The 16,917-nt window shown below is 52.6% G+C and overlaps 1 protein-coding gene across 2 annotated transcripts; it reads right to left on the reverse strand.

Annotated features, from left to right (window-relative positions):
- Window positions 1–2,105: 2,105 nt before the first annotated feature.
- On the reverse strand, window positions 2,106–16,551 carry TOB2 (transducer of ERBB2, 2). Of its 2 annotated transcripts, none has more exons than XM_515158.9 (2): window positions 14,985–16,551; window positions 2,106–6,015 (listed from the first exon to the last, which is right to left on the reverse strand). In XM_515158.9, exon 2 carries the CDS (start codon window positions 5,951–5,953, stop codon window positions 4,919–4,921), a length of 1,035 nt encoding a protein of 344 aa, XP_515158.5. In that variant the 5' UTR covers window positions 5,954–6,015; window positions 14,985–16,551; the 3' UTR covers window positions 2,106–4,918. The 2 variants fall into 2 exon arrangements, with proteins under 2 accessions (XP_515158.5, XP_063663998.1); XM_063807928.1 differs by lacking the exon at window positions 14,985–16,551 and adding an exon at window positions 13,899–14,150.
- Between the last annotated feature and the right edge of the window lie 366 nt (window positions 16,552–16,917).

Below are 16,917 nucleotides of genomic sequence, written 5' to 3' on the forward strand. Positions count from 1 at the left end.
ATTCTTTCTTCCCCTGCTGCAGGGCTGGGGCCCCTGCATCCCTTTACCCCTCTAAGTCTCCCATCCACCTCTTCAGAACCAGTGAGCGTTTGCTGAATAAATAGAGGCATGAATGTCTGAATGAGTGATTTCTGTCTATGCCATGGAGAATTTGTTTTTTTTTTTCAAATCTGTAGTGTCTATACCTTCAGAGGGATGGGCCAGGCCAGGAAGGTGAGTCTCAAGCTTCTGAGCTGGGTCTCGCCCAGGACCCTCCACTGACAGCATGACAGGGAGTGGGAGCAGGCACCTGCCGTGTCAGGACCTGTGTCTACATGAAATAGGAATGAGCAGGTGAAGGCCATCCTGCCCCTGCTGTGGTGCCCAAGGTTGGGTGGTCAGCCCACACACAGGGATGCAGGGACAAGGTGGGCTTCTCCCTGGCAGGACGGAAGAAAGTGAAACCCCTGCAAATGGCCCTGTGTCTGGCAGGCCAGGGCCTCGTTATCCTGGATGGGGGCCTCCCTCCGCTCAACAGGCCCTGCAGAGGGGAAGTGGCCCATGGAGGGGCTGGACATCAGGCCTCCTGCAACCTGTCCAGAAGTTGGATGTTTGTCCTGGGGCCTTCCAGTTCGCAAACTTGGTTGGGGAGTGCTCAGCGTTGCCTGTTTGGGGAATGAGGGGCCTGAGGAGGCCCCTTACCCCACTGATGCCCCAGAACTGTTTGCCCCCTACCCCAGCCCAGTGGTGGCAGTAGAGGTGGCAAGGTCATCCCCTGCCACCCTTAACCTGTATCACTCTTCTATAGCAGTTATAATTGTATCAAATGCATGTGAGATGTCAACTCTGGGAAGGCAGACACTGTCTGATTTATTCTCCAGTGGACAAGAACTGACGCTGCCCAGTATCACTTGGATCAATAAATGAAAAAATCAGACACGAGTCAAAATCTTTACCATTTACTAGTTTTATGAGTCTCGGGTAATCTAAGTTGGCGCCTATTTCTTTTTTGTTTGTTTCTTTGAGATGGAGTCTTGCTCTGTCACCCAGAGCAAGTGGCGTGCAATGGTGCGATCTCAGCTCACTGCAACCTCCGCCTCCCGGGTTCAAGAGATTCTAGTGCCTCAGCCTCCCAAGTAGCTGGTATTATAGGCACTCGCCACCACACCCAGATAATTTTTGTGTGTGTTTTTTGTTTTGTTTTGTTTTGTTTTTTTAGTAGAGACGGGGTTTCATCATGTTGGCCAGGCTGTTCTCAAACTCCTGACCTCGAGTGATCCATCTGCCTCTGCCTCCCAAAGTGCTGGGATTACAGATGTGAACCACTGCACCCAGCCTATTTCTTAACTGCAAAATGGAGACAATCCCTGTGAGGATGAACAATCCCTGTGAAAATTCAACAGGATGAGGAATGGTGGCTCACGTCCATAATCCCAGCACTTTGAGAGGGAGGCCAAGGTGGGAGGTTTCTCTCCTAGATGGGCAGCATTGATAGGCACAGGCCCTGGGAAGGGGAAAATATGGCCTGGGCCACTGGGAGATAGCAGAGCTCCTAAGGAAATCGGCCACTGGCAGAAGGGTGGCTTTCTCTGGGCTGGGCTGTCTCACTCTTAAGGCAGCTCCGAAATTGTCCAGCCCAAGAAAAGGGTTGAGAATCCAAGCACCGGGCTTTTGGATGGAACCTGGCTTAGGCAAGCTGTTCTCATCCTTGCCCACATCTAAGGATCTAGTACTAAGGATCAAGTACTAGATCTAGAGTAGGCTGGAGGCTGTCCCCTCTCTCCTCCCCCCAGGAATAGACAATTCCTAAAGAGCCATGAAGTACCCCGTTCTCCAGGCTCTGCTGCCACCACCAACTGGCTAAGGGAACTGGAGCGGTTTCTAACTTTGTGGAACCTGTTTCCAGTGTAGAAAAGCATCTTCGGTAGCAAGCACAATGATGTATCCTGTGTTGATGGGATGGATAGGTGGTCAAGAAGGGGCACCAGGACAGTTATATCCATCCGAGGCTGTCACTGTAAGGAGGACCAATCGTTTCTTGGAGTCTGTAAGGGCTGGGCCACTCCCATTCTCTCCATCCCAAAAGGGACCCCAGAAACCAAGCAAGCCAGGAGCAGGCAGAAGGCTATTATGTATCATGCTTTTAATACAAACTTAAAAAAATCTGGAACAATAGAAACTGTACAGATTTGATCTTTTTGTTTTGTTTTTAAACTAAAATCTCTAAACACACCAATGTCCCATTCCAAAATATTGCACAACATTCTGAATACAAAACCCTTGATTGTATTCCTCCTTCACTAAAGAAAAAAGTTCATGACCCTGCTCCCCGGGCTCCTCTCCAGGCTTGCCTCAATGCCCCCTTCCCATCCCTAGGGAGAAAACTAGAGAATCTATAACTCACTGCATTGAGAAAAAGACATCATTCTGGACTAACAGTTTCCATTCTTCAGAAGATAATCCACCTTTTGATTTGTTCCTGGGAAAGAGGGATAGATAGAGGATGGGGAAAGGGGAGAAAAGGTTTTATTTCTCCTCTTTTTTTTTTAAAGTTTGTTTTTCCTGAAAAAATATGTTTCTCTCATCTTTTTAAGAAAAAATCTTGAAAAGAAAAAAATTATGTTTTTTACGTTAGAAATATACATATATTATATATACCTCTTACATTTTACAAATGTAGCAAATTATTCAATACAAACGGACACCAAAAAATGTAAAAAATAAAAAAAAGTTTTCCTACGAAACCAGGTAAATTAGTGCAGATTTCTGTTTTTGTATTCTTAAAAAAAATAAAATTGAAGCAAAAATGCCTAGATTTGAGACAAGACAGACTGAACTGGGCCCAAGAGCCCAGCACTGGAGTCATGCTCCTGAACACACATTTTTCTTCGTATTTCAAAAGACACAAAGGGGTTGGTCTCCCCTCTCTCCCTACATGTGAGAAACAAGCCGACCTGGTGTGGGTGGGTGCCTGTGTGTGTGGATGGGAGGAGGGCTAGAAGGGGATGTAAGGCAGCATCCAACCTTTCCCAGAGAGAAGCTATCTGCTGGGCCTGTCACCTGTGTGGGAGCCGAGGATGAGGGAAAGGGTGGCCCAGACTGGGCTGGCCCCTGAGAAGTCTAGGGGAACAGATGGTGCTGGGCTGAGAAGCCAGGACATTGCCTGCCGGGGGAGGTAGAGCTGGTGCCTACTGCAGGGAGAGGAGGCTGGCAGTGCTGGCCTGGGCTGGACCCACTGCCATAGCAGTTGCCTACTTGGGGTCCCTGGGTAGGATGGAGTGGGTGGGGTGCCAGGGGCTTTGGTGCTTTCTGGTGATTGGGACCCTGATGCCAAGTGCCCACTTTGCAAAGAAGAAAAAGTTAATGACCCTGCTCCCTTGGCTCCTGTCCATGCTTGCCTGGCCTCCTAGAGTTGGAGGAACAAGCCCTCTCCTGGCAGAGGCAGGAGAGCAAGTGCTCTCCTATGATCCAATACATCAGGCGGGAGTGCTGAGTCCGTCAGGACACCACTCCTCGCAGCATCAAGGTCCAGTGGGGTTGGGTCAGGGCAGTGAGAAGGGGTGGCAAGAGGTACCAAGAAGCTCTCAACCAGGCAGGGGCACAAATGCACTCAACACCTCCAAACTAAGAGACCCCAAAGTCTCAACTCCAGGCTCAGGGCTGCCCCCACACAGACACTAACTCTAAAATCCCACCCTGCCTCTCTGCCCACCCCCAAGGGTGCTCAGGTGAGCAGCTCCCTCTGGGCTAAGGCCAAACAACAGGAGGGTTGAAGTCCAGGGACTTCTCATAGGCATCAGGGGCTTGGGTATTCCCTCTGCCCTTCAGAGCTAACTTATTATTATTTTTTTGGTCAAAAACAAAACTGCAGATCCTTCCACAGTCTGCAAACCAGTTCCTTCTGCAGTGTTTTCCTCTGGGAGTGTCTTGGGCTAAGCCATAGCGGTGTCACCCCACCACACACACTGCCCTGCAAAAGGACTGCCAATACCCCCAGCCCATTCCCCAGCCTCACATATAAATAAGGACTTGCTGCAACCCAGAATCACATCCAGAAGGGAAGTTTCACATGGCTTGGAATCCTTTAAAAAAGGACAGCAAACCAAATACACACACACACACCCCTCCCTACCCACAACATCCAGCCTGGGGAAGAAGGGGCTGCATGAGGGAAAGAAAGCCCATACACATCAATGGCCAGGGCCATGATGATGGTCTGGGCCTAGAGGGAATGGTGGGGTGGGGCCATAGGACAGAGATGAAAGGAGTTTCACTAGACGAAGTGCTAATCTCCCTGTAGTCATAGACATCAGCTCCAGGGGGAGGGTGTCAAGTGGCCAGCCAGCAGCTCCCTGTGGCCCAGCCTGAAAGGGAGTGGGGACTGGGGTCAGACCTATTCAGGTGGCAGGGCCCGAGAAGGCCTGCTGAGGTTGGATGGCTTTGAGTGCGAGGATAGCTGGGTGACAGAGGCAGTGACACGGGCCAGCCTCTCCCTGTTCCAGGGAGGGTCAGGCTCCAGCTGCAGCTCTTTCTTCCCAATGAGCTTGGACACATCAATCCTAAACTAGGAGTGTGAAGGAGGAAGGGAGGAGCAGGGAGCAGCAGTTCACATCTGGACCATTCTTAGCACAGGAAGCCACTCATTAAAGATGTTATATAGAAAACTACATGTAAGAAAAAAAAAAAGAAAAAGAAATATAAAACCCAAACCAACCAAATAAATCACAGGCCGGTGGGCGAGCGGTAAGGGGTGAGTGAAACACACTTGGGTGCTTTGCAGGGCCCTCCCATTCCGTGCCTGGGCTGGATCTTTTTTCTAGAAGTAAGAGTGAGAAGATCGAAAATCTTTTTGTACATTTTTCTTTTCCTCTTTTTTTTGGCCTTTCCTTTCTCTTTTCTGTGGTCTTGGGTGCTCCTGGCCCCACGGGCAGGTAGATGGTCAGTTGGCCAGCACCACGGGCTGGAACTGCTGGCTGGGATACTGCATGGTGTTCAGGTTGTAGCTGAGGCCTTCCACAAAGGGTGTCTTCTCCAGGAAGAGGCTGTTGGCACCACCTCCAAATACCTGGGCCATGTCAAAGCCGCTGCTGTTGCAGGTGCCAGCCCCACTGCCTCCAAACGGGCCTGGGGTGCCGCTGCCCTGGCCATCGGCCGCATCAAAGAAGAGGCTGGGTGAGCCACCACCGTTGTACACGAACTCCTTGGCATTGGGTGAGAGCTGGGACTGAGGGGCCGGGTTGGCCGTGATGAAGTTCAGTGAATGCATAGACAGAGAGAGGCTCTTGTGCTTCAGCAGGCTGTTGGTGGGTGAGCGGGCCATGCGAGGCTGCTGTGGTGGCTGCTGGCCACCCGCCCCACTGCTGGCTACACCCCCACCACTTGCTGCCCCGCCCCCCTTCTTCATCTTAGTGGAGCCAAATTTGGTGGCAGCGAAGGAGGCGGTGGTGAAGGTGATGGGCTGAGCGGAGCGGGGAATGAAGGTAGGGCTGGGTGACTGGCCAAAGGATGGCGATGGGGAGTTGGACAGGGAGCTGTCCTGGCTGCCAATGGGCACGAACACCTGGGCGTCAGGGTTGAAGCTGCTCTTGATCTCCTTGTCCAGCTCTGGGGCACCGCAACCCTCACTGTCATCCAGGTACAGCACTTTCACAGCTCCCTTCTCACCAATCTGGTAGGACACCTCAAAGGGATCAATCCAGACACTCAGCTCCTCAGGCACATTGGCCCGCACATCTTCCACCGCCAGGCCACTCCGCTTGGCGGCCAGCTCCACCACGGGGTCCACCATCTCCCCAATGTGAACACAGCGGAAGCCAGAGCCTTTCAGTGGCTTCTCAGGGTACCAGTGGCCTTCATATTTCTTTTTCAAAAGCCGCTCTAGCTCCTCCCCAAACAGGTCTGCCCGGCGCCGGGGCAGCTTGTTGTACAAGTAGGAGATGATGAAGTTCAGGGCCACTTTGATCTCTAGCTGCATGGTCCTTTCCTAGGCAGAGAATCAGCACAGGGCACGTGTACAGCCTTGGGCTCCAGGCGGCTCTGGGAAATGAGAGGCACCGTGAGAAAATATGCAGAAAGCTGGTGGTGACCAACAGCTAGGGATAGACAGAAAAGCACCAACTTTGGATCACACAGAACCAGGAGCCTATTTCTACCCCACCAGTGGCTCATGTCTGACTGTGGGCCCTAGTTTCCTCATTAGTAACATGAGGCCATCATGAAGTTAAGGTAGTTCAAGGATATAAACTGCCTCACAGTGTACCTGGCAATTAAAAGGTAATTGATAAAGTTAGCTACTATTGGCCGGGCGCGGTGGCTGACGCCTGTAAGCCCAGCACTTTGGGAGGCTGAGGCAGGTAGATCACGAGGTCAAGAAATCAAGACCATCCTGGCCAACATGGTGAAGCCCCATCTCTACTAAAAATACAAAAATTAGCTGGGCATAGTGGCGCATGCCTGTAGTCTCAGCTACTTGGGAGGCTGAGGCAGGAGAATTGCTTCAACCCAGGAGGCAGAGGTTGCAGTGAGCCGAGATCACGCCACTGTACTCCAGCCTGGCGACACAGCGAGACTCCATCTCAAAAAAAAAAAAAAAGCTACTATTTTAAAGTAATTCTAAAGAAATAGGGAAGCTGTGTTTTCCACCATCTTGAGAATTCAGGTCACTGTATGAATGACACTAAAAAAATCAAGTCCCTAAATCAGGTGAAGAAGAAGTCTCTTGCTGTCTCTGCAATATCTTGGTGAAGTCGTGCCCCCAAACTGTCACAGACTAAGATGTAAGTTTAAAATATTTGGTTGTCCTCCTTAAATGAAAAGGGATACAGGTCACTGAACAGGAAAGAGCACTGCCAATTCTTCACTGGGGGCCTGGACTCCAGTCACATCCATCTGTCATCATGGGCCCCATGGGTGTGTATGCTGTCTGGTTCAGTCCGGGTTTGCAGAACTGATTTAAGAACTCTGGCCAGGTGCAGTGGCTCATGCCTGTAATCCCAGCACTTTGGGAGGCTGAGGCGGGTGGATCACCTGAGGTCGGGAGTTCGAGACCAGCCTGACCAACATGGAGAAACCCTGTCTCTACTAAAAATACAAAAAATTAGCCGAGCATGGTGGTGCATGCCTGTAATCCCAGCTACCCGGGAGGTTGAGGTAGGAGAATCGCTTGAACCCAGGAGGCGGAGGTTGTGGTGAGCCGAGATCGCGCCATTGTACTCCAGCCTGGGTAACAAGAGCGAAACTCCGTCTCAAAAAAAAAAAAAAAAAAAAAAAAAAAAAAAAAAAAAAAAAGGAATAAGACATAAGACAAGAGCATGAGCCCCAGGAAAAAGGCAAGACCTGTCACAATCAGAGATGTGGACCAACAAGGGAACTGCTGACTCGGGGCTGCCACAGGGAAGCAGAGAAAAGGAGGGGGAATCTCTGTAGTTTCTGGTGAGAATGTAAGTGATGAGGGTGGCAGAGGAAAGAAATTTTCCATCACCCTGCAGCCTCCGGTAGGGACCCATCATCACTCAGTCTCCCAGGGACTGTCTGACCACCTGTCCTCGGCAGCAGATCAGATTTATCAAGTGTTTTGAGAACCCCGGAGAGAAGGCAGCCCAAGATAAACACCAGATTGTTATTTTGGGATTCTCTCACAGCCAGATCCCACTGAGGTCAAAAAGGTTTATTCCCTTGGCCTGGGCCAGCCTCATGTCTCAGGAAGATGATCTGTGAGGTCCTGAGAGCCAGTGATCCTAATCTCATTTTCTCCAAAAGGGCAGCTCCGGGGCTCATGCTGGGGGAGAAACTGAACTGAAAGAGCCATCTCTGAGAGGAGGCAGAGCCAGAACATGTTCCTAGCCAGACCTCTGGGCAAGGCTGCGCTGCTGAGCTAAGCAAAGAGACATGACTGCTCTATGAACTGTCAAGGGCATCTTCTGTCCTATGAAAGACTTGGGGCTGGATTTTGATTCAAATCCTTTCTGGATCCAGCTTGAAGTATCCAGGTGCTAATTTCAGGCTTGGGGATTTTGAGTTTTCTAAACACCTGCCCCAACACATTTCCCTGTAATTCTCAGGCCTGGGCCCATGGCTCTTAAGGGGCATTTAATTTAATTTAATTTAATTTTATGTATGTATGTATGTATGTATGTATGTATGTATGTATGTATAGACTGAGTCTCGTTCTATCGCCCAGGCTGGACTGCAGTGGCGTGATCTTGGCTCACTGCAACCTCCACCTCCCAGGTTCAAGTGATTCTCGTGCCTTGGCCTCCTGAATGGCTGGGACTATAGGCGCCCGTCACCATGCCTGGCTAGTTTTTGTATTTTTAGTGGAGATGGGGTTTCACCATGTTGGCCAGGCTGGTCTCAAACTCCTAACCTAAAGTGTTCCGCCTGCCTTGGTCTCCCAAAGTGCTGGGATTACAGGCATGAGCCAACACACACGGCCTTAAGGGGCATTTTTGGATTAAATCCTCAGAAAAAGATTTCTGGGGTGAATGTATCAGAGAAGACTCACTGGGTCAATCTGGAGCAGCATGACAGTGGCTGAATCTAGTTAACCCTCATTTCAGTTCTGAGGAACAGAGAAGGTCACATGGGAGTCAGCAGAGGTGCCACAACTATGCCTCTCCCAAACCCTCCACAAGAACACTCAGGACTCAGAATACCCTGGTTTCCCTCTTTTCCCAGCCTCCAACACAGACTTCATCTCTAAGTTTCTTCAAATGTCTATTTTTTTTTCTTTCTTTCTTTTTTTTTTTTGAGACGGAGTCTTGCTCTGTCGCCCAGGCTGGAGTGCAATGGCACGGTCTCGGCTCACTGCAACCTCTGCCTCCCCGGTTCAAGCGATTCTCCTGCCTCAGTCTCCCAAGTAGCTGGGATCACAGGCGTGCACCACCACTCCTGGCTAATTTTTTTTTTTTTTCAGTAGAGACGGGGTTTCCCCATGTTGGCCAGGATGGTCTCGAACTGCTGACTTCGTGATCCACCCACCTCAGCCTCCCAAAGTGCTGGGATTACAGGCATGAGCCACCGCGCCTGGTCTCTTTTTCTTTTTTTGAGACAGGGTCTCACTCTGTCACCCAAGCTAGGGTGCAGGATCACAGCTCACTGCAGCCTCCACCTCCCTGGGCTCAGGTGATCCTCCCACTTCAGCCTCCAAGTAGCTGGGACTACAGGCATGTACCACCACACCTGGCTTTTTTTTTTTTTTTTTTTTTGACATGAAGTCTCACTCTGTCACCCAGGCTGGAATGCAGTGGCGTGATCTCGACTCACTGCAACCTCTGCCTCCTACGTTCAAACAATTCTCCCACCTCAGCCTACTGAGTAGCTGGAATTACAGGCATGCACCACCACACCTGGCTAATTTTTGTATTTTTAGTACACACGGGGTTTCATCACGTTGGCCAGGCTGCTCTTGAACTCCTGGCCTCAAGTGATCCACCTGCTTCAGCCTCCCAAAGTGGTAGGTTTACAGGCCTAAGCCACCATGTCCAGCCTCATTTTTTTTTGTATTTTTATGTAGAGATGGGGTTTTGCCATGTCACCCAGGCTGTTCTTGAACTCCTACGCTCAAGTGATCCACGTGCCTCAGCCTCAAATGTCTATTAATGATCAATACAGACCAATTTCAGGGCTTTTTTGGGTATAAAAAGTAAGGATAGTAGAGGCCGGGCACGGTGACTCACGCCTGTAATCCCAGCACTTTGGGAGGCCGTGGCGAGTGGATCACAAGGTCAGGAGATTGAGACCATCCTGGCTAACACGGTGAAACCCCATCTCTATAAAAATACAAAAATTATCCAGGCGTGGTGGCACGCAGCTGTAGTCCCAGCTACTCGGGAGGCTGAGGCAGGATAATCGCTTGAACCCAGGAGGCGGAGGTTGCAATGAGCTGAGATCGTGCCATTGCACTCTAGCCTGGGTGACAGAGCAAGACTCTACCTCAAAAAAAAAAAAAAAAAAAAAAGAATAGTAGAAAGAATAAAGGGCTTTCTGTTTATGAGGATCAGGCTCATCAGCAGATACAAAACTACCCACCAGAACCATGAGCCTTCTCTCAGGAACAGAGGTCTGAAGGGCCACATAGTCCATAGAGGTGTCCAACAAGGAGCAGACTAAAAAGTTGTGAAGAGCCAGGTGTGGTGGCTCACACCTGTAATCCCAGCACTTCGGGAGGCCAAGGCAGGTGGATCACTTGAGGCCAGGAATTCAAGACCAGCCTGGCCAACGTGGCGAAACCCCATCTCTACTAAAAACACAAAAATTAGCCGGGCATGGTGGCTCATGCCTGTAATCCCAGCACTTTGCGAGGCTGAGGCGGGCGGATCACAAGGTCAGGAGTCCGAGACCAGCCTGACCAACATGGTGAAACCCCGTCTCTACTAAAAATAAAAAATTAGCTGGGTGTGGTGGCACACGCCTGTAACCTCAGCTACTCAGGAGGCTGAGGCAGGAGAATTGCTTGAACCCAGGAGGCGGAGGTTGCAGTGAGCCAAGATTGCGCCACTGCACTCCAGCCTGGGCAAGAGTGATTTTTCTCAAAAAAAAAAAAAAAAACAGAAAAAACCCCACAAAAATTAGCCCAGCATGATTGCGGATGCCTATAATCCCACTACTCCGGAGGCTGAGGCAAGAGAATCGCTTGAACCTGGGAGGCAGAGTTTGCAGTAAGCCGAGATCATGCCACTGGACTCCAGTCTGAATGACAAAGTGAGAGAAATTCTGCCTCAAAAAAAAAAAAAAAAAGAAAAAAGAAAAAAAAGTTGTGAGGAAAGTTGATACTGGTTCCCTAGAATGGAACCTGTTGTTAAAGACAGTGTTTCCAAAGTATTTTTGAAATCTAAAACAGACTGAAGTCAACATATGATACTTCTCCCAAGGTACTGCATGGCCTCTTAAAATGCACCTCTTGGTATTTCCACTGAGAGCAAAGGGTTTCTACACCTTTCTAAGCCTCCTCAAACCTGGCTGCATAATTGCCTTCCAAGTTAACTACTCCTGAACAGTTCGGCCTCAAAATGAGAGCATTTTAAATGCAGGCCAAAGTCATTGGGAAATAAGCCTCCCACCCCAAAATACAATAGAACCACTGTCATCAGCCCTGCCTAGCTAACCATTTTCTGCAGCATAAGCAACTAAAGCTGCACACCAATTTATACCTCAGTGATGTTGCCGCACAAATAAGGAAGCATATAATGCCACCTTTGCCTCTTTAATTAGAGAACAGGCTGGACCAGATGGCTGTGGGGTGGAACCTTACAAAAATGATGGACAACCAGAATGAGATTTTCTGCTCTATCAGCTCAGGCTCTAATTTTGACTGCAAGAAGCTTATGGAGCAGAGGATTAAAGCACTGGTGCTGGCTTGTCTTTAGCTAAAGATAGGAGTGGCCATTCAGAGGAGTTTGTTCATTTTTTAAAAAGCTATGAACAAATTCTAGAGCTTATATATAAAATACTTATGGAAGTATGGTAAGATTAGAAAGCTCAGAAATAACTACCTGTCAATAAAGGGAACAAGTAAAGGGATTCGCTTAAGTGGCTGCAGAGGACACTAAGATCTTTTCTAACCCCAGTGTAGGCACAAACGGCCAAAAAAGGGAGCAAGAAGAATAAAAATGGTGAGGTGTTTAACAACAGCAAAATCTCCCTTTTGTCAACCTGTTAGAAAGGGCAAATATGAGAGCAAAATTCTGTCCAATTTCACTAAGAATTTTATCCTCACTTGTTTACTTCCAGCAGCAAAGTTAAACCTGGATTCTGATCCCTTGTGCTGACTTGTGTTTTAAAGAGCAGGTGCCTAGGAGAAAGACGACGGGGGAAGAAGTGGGGCGTGAAGCTCAAAAGAAGCCTCAGTCAGTGCAGATTCCAGAGAGAACTTCTGATAAAAATGTGAGGAAGGTGTGTGTGTGTGTGTCACACGCGCGCGCATGTGTCTGCCTGCTCTAATGTCAGAAGCGAAGGAAGATTTTCCCCCCCCCCTCGAGACAGTCTTGCTCTGTAGCCCAGAGCTGGAGTGCAATGGCGCCATCTTGGCTCACTGCAACCTCCGCCTCCCGGGTTCAACCAATTCTCCCGCCTCAGCCTCCCGAGTAGCTGGGATTATAGGCACGCGGGACCACGCCCGGCTAATTTTTGTATTTTTAGTAGAGACGGGGCTTCACCATGTTGGCCAGGCTGGTCTCGAAATCTTGACCTCGTGATCCGCTCGCCTCCGCCTCCCAAAGTGTTGGGATTACAGGCGTGAGCCACTGCCTAGCCAGAAGATTTTTTTTTTGAGACGGAGTTTCGGTTTTGTTGCCCAGGCTGGAGTGCGATGGCGCGATCTCGGCTCACCGCAACCTCCGCCTCCCAGGTTCAAGCGATTCTCCTGCCTCAGCCTCCCGAGTAACTGGGATTACAGGAATGCGCCACCAAGCCCGGCTAATTTTGTATTTTTAGTAGAGACGGGGTTTCTCCAAGTTGGTCAGGCTAGTCTCGAACTCCCGACCTCAGGTTATCCGCTGCCCGCCTCAGCCTCCCAAAGTGCTGGGATTACAGGCGTGAGCCACCGCACCCGGCCGGAAGGTTTTTCAGAAGAAAATTCTGTTTCAAAGAGGAAAAGGAGGGATAATGGTGATGGAATCCACTGAGCCCCAAACCCAAAAAGATACTCAGACACCTCTAAGCCTTAAATGTGCAAACTGTCCTACAATGACGGACTACAGGACTCAACTAAGTGCGGAGGGGCCAGCAGGTGTCACAGACCGGGTGGATGCGAGTGCCCTGCCGCTGTCCGGGGAGTGAGAGCCAAACGCAGGCAGCTCCTCTCCTTGGTGAGACATGGGATCCGCCCCAACTCGCTGGTCCCAGAGGCAGCGGCCCAGACAGGCGGGTGTGTATTGAAAGGCTTCCAGGACTGGTGCTGACTGACTGCACCACCGCGCCCAGTCTCTCATCATCTCCCCCTAGACACAGACCGGTCAACCTTAGGTCTGACAACAAGGCCCCTTTCGGCTATGAAGACCCTTTCTAGGGCACTCCATGTTCCTCAGGAGCCAGGAAAACTCGACTCAACCCAAACGTAGGCGGAGAGGCGGGCGGTGAGGGCCCGCTCTGCACTCTGGGAATTGTAGTCCTCAAACACCTCCGGACCAGGCGATAGCAAGAGTGACCTACTTTCCCTGCACACTACACTTCCCTGAGCACTTTGCGAAAGCCCAACTGGCCGCAATACGCATGCCCGGTAAGGGGAGCCGACCGAGGGTCGAAGAGCCCAGGAAAAGTTTCCGATGCACATGCGCGCTGAGGCGGGTCGGCGCCCCCCTCCCATCGCCTAATACATTTCATGTAGATTCTACCCAAAAGGCCTACTCCCCGTATTGTATGGCCCCACCACATCCTCTAGGCTTTACAAGAGCCTAACTTTCCCACCTTTCCCTTCATCGCCTCCCATTACTGTTGAAACTAGGATCTGCTTCTAATGAGTTTTTTCTGGGTGAAGGGGGTGGGCTGGCTTAGATAAGGTCACGACCCCCTTCCCCCCACCCAATCTGAATTCCAGGGCCTGGGCGGTCCGTGTGGGGTTGCTGGATGGACGGTGGATTCAAAGGGAAATGGATCTTTTTCACTTAATGCCTAGCGGACTCGGCTCCAGCACCCCAAACAGCCAGGAAAGGAAAGGCAGGAATCAAACCCAGTTCTCCCGTCCTCTCGGCCAAAGAAATTTCCAGTCAAGCTGTGGGGAGGCGCCAGGCCAAGGCCAGCAGGGCCCAAGCCTCACCCCATTTCTAATCGAAGACTGAGTAACCAGATCCGGGAGAGGGGAATAGGAAAAGGTTCCCAGGCAGAGAAGAAAAAAACTGTACACCTGACACCTGAGCATCTTCTCATACTAAAATTCTGTGTGTCTCCTCCCATTGCAAGGTCTGCTTTACGACCAGACTTACCAGATCCTCGGCAAGCTCCCCCGCTGGGTGTTAAACCTCCTTAATCCTTCCTCCCACACAAGCTTCTTTCCCCCTATGCTTCACGGAGGGATGGGGGTAGAAGCCCAAGAAAGCAATAGGATTGTTTTTCTGCCGGAAAATCAGAGATGAAGGACCCATTCCCAGGGTACGGTGGGTAAGAAGGAGAAAAAGACCGTTTAGATACGGAGTAGCACCAGAGACTGGCCTCCACCGGTCCCCAAGCTGAAGCTTGCTGTGCGGGGTTCTGGTTTCTCCTGGGGGAGGGAGAGGGCCTGCCGGCTGTGCCTCCTCTCTGCACCCTCCTTCCCCTCCCAGATTTCTGGTGGTCAAGGGCACAGTTCATCCTCCGGACAGGAGGGGAAGGAGTTTGGGGGTAGGGCCCCACCTCGCAGGCACCTTACCAAGATAAGCAGAATCCACTCACTGGCACTGCTCTAAGGGTACTTTTTTCTGCCCAATTTTCCATTAAAACACTGAAGAGTATAAAGAGCTCAGCCGAAACGGTGAACTCTGGCTCAGTAGCCCAAGGACAATCTCCACTGACCTGTCCCGTCGCCAAAGGGGGTGTCCACCCTCCACCCTTCAGGCTCCACAGAGCCAGAAATAGAGTCTATTAACAATTACCACCCCCCTTCCCTGCACACGGGAAAAGAAGCAGAAAAACAAGGCCTGGATCCCCTTCCTTCCTCGGATTTATTTAACGGTGGGGGGAGTTATGTTTCTTTGGAGAACAAGGAAGATCTAGCGAGTAGCTAGGATATAAAGAACCGGGGGAGGCGGGGAAGGGAGGAAATGCACCCCACCCAGAAGAGGGCCACTCTTGGAACTGGGAGAAAAAGGAGCTCTTGGGCACCCCAGGAGCACAGATGGCGTGAGAAGAGGAGCAGGGGAAAGTGGGGTCTGGAGGGAAGCTGGATGGGGAAAGAAAATGCTGGCCAGGCGGGGAGGGAGCGGCAGCAACGTGGAGAGTCCAGCAAAGCGGGAGTGGGGCGGGGTGGAAGAGGTAGTCCGGCCGGCTGGGTCTCGGGGCGGGCCCCCCGCCCGCACGCCCCCCAACGCACTCACTCGGGTCTCCGCGGCGGCGGGGCGCTCTACCGGCCGCGGGGCGGCTTCTCCCTCCAGGGTGGTCCTGAGCGCGGGGCGGAGGTCGCTCTCCCTTCCTTCCCGGGCGTCGCCGGGCCAGGGGACCGAAGTCCTTTTCGTCGTTGAGGGTTGGGGGACGAAGCAGGGGGCTATGGACTATGACTCTCAATAATTTCTTTCAGCTCTTACGAGGTCGGGCTCGGCAGCGGGGGGCCGGAGGGCGGGCGGGTGGACTAGCGGCGACGACGCGGGGATGGCGGATCGGAGGGTGGTTCGTGTCGCGCAACGGCAGACGGTATGGGCTGTCGCCGGCAGACCGTCCTGCCCTCCTGGCCCCGCGTCGCCCGAGCCACTGGCTTGCCTCAGCCAACAACCCGCACCTTCCCGCGCCCCGGCCCGAAGTGAGCAAAGTCAATGAAAAGTTTCACCCTTAGCAACCCTGCGCACGGATCCGGCTTCCCCACCCCTGCGTGATGCGTCCCTCCGCCCTGCAGGGGCGGGGCCGGGGCCCGGCCGGGACTACTTCCCAGCCAGCCTCGCGCCTCAGCTCGCTGGTATCTCGCGGAGCAGCTCCCGGGCCCTTCTGTGCTCGCCGGTCGTGCGTCCGGCTCACCGTCTTCCCCTCCCTGTCACAGCGCCGCGCTGCACTCCTTTCCTTCATTCCCGTACCACTCTGAACTTGTGCGCGTCGTGTGAGGTGTTCTCCCAGGGGCGCTCCGTGAGGGCCGGGGACCACCCGGGGCCGGGTTGCTCACGAGCCGGGCACAGTGCACTCTCCCTTTAGTTGTGTTTGGGGGACGAGTATCGCGGGGGAGGGGAGGGAGTCACCATGCCCGCCGGAAACCCCCCGCTGAGTCGTCCGCCCTGCCTGCCTCGGAGCCCATGGTTCGGACGTTTGCCCGAGCCGTTTCCCGGGGCCTTCCCTCCAGCTCCGAGCGTCTGGCCGTGTCCGCGGTGATAGCATCGCCCCGTTACGGCCTCTGCGGGAGGGGGAGCTGAGGGGACGACGCGGGCTCTGGAAACATTTCGGACCCGTTTCGGGCAGGCATGAGTCTTCCGAGCGCCTTGTGATTCCTCGGGGGACTCAACGTCGAAAGAAAGGCGAGGGAGACTCTGGGGCCTGGGCCACGCTGTGCGGGAGTAAGAGGAGCCGAGGACGAGGCCGACGGCCGTGAAACTAGCCGAGTGCCACAAAGGACCTTCCCCTCGCCGCCTCTGACGCTCCTTTCCTTGCAGCCTGGAGGGCCGGCTCTGGCTCTGCGCAGGCGCGCGGGCGCAGCCCCTCTCCCAACTCTTGTTTGCTCTTTCTGGCCAGCGACCCCAGTGTGGGGCACGCGGGAGAGCCCCACATTTCTTCTAGTCGCAGTCCCGCCGGCGTGGGGTGGCCCCTGACCGTGCAACGGGCGCAAGGCTCGCACCCACTACGGCCCCTCGGGCGGCGGAGCGAGGCTCCGCGAACCCGGGACTGGGCGCGCCAGGCCCGCGCGCTGAGGCCCCCTCCCCCGGCTCTGGCCACGCGGGCTGCTCTTCCTCTGTGAGTGTGCGGGACACAGAGCCAGGGGGAGGGAGGGCCGTGTTCTGCGGTCACAAGCAGACAGGAGTGCCGGAAGATGCAGTCTGGAGCCCTCGGGGGACTGTGAGTGAGGTCTTCTCCCCGGTCCCTCCTTAGATCTCCCATTTCCCAGTTCTCCCCTCCCGCCCACACCTTTTTTGTCATTGCAGACGGTTCCGGCCTAGCAGCAGCCGCCATCCCCACGTTGGGTGGCGAGATCCGAAAGTTTCCAGCTACGAACAGTTTGCTTTTTTTTTCCTTGATCGCTTTTTTTGGCAAGGGCGGAGAACACCAGTAGCGTGGGGGGTTTAAATGCGCTTTCCCTGAATGCAACAGAGAAATGCCGGGCTGGAGGGCAAACTC

Source organism: Pan troglodytes, chromosome 23, assembly GCF_028858775.2.
Source record: "Pan troglodytes isolate AG18354 chromosome 23, NHGRI_mPanTro3-v2.0_pri, whole genome shotgun sequence".
Taxonomy (NCBI): domain Eukaryota; kingdom Metazoa; phylum Chordata; class Mammalia; order Primates; family Hominidae; genus Pan; species Pan troglodytes.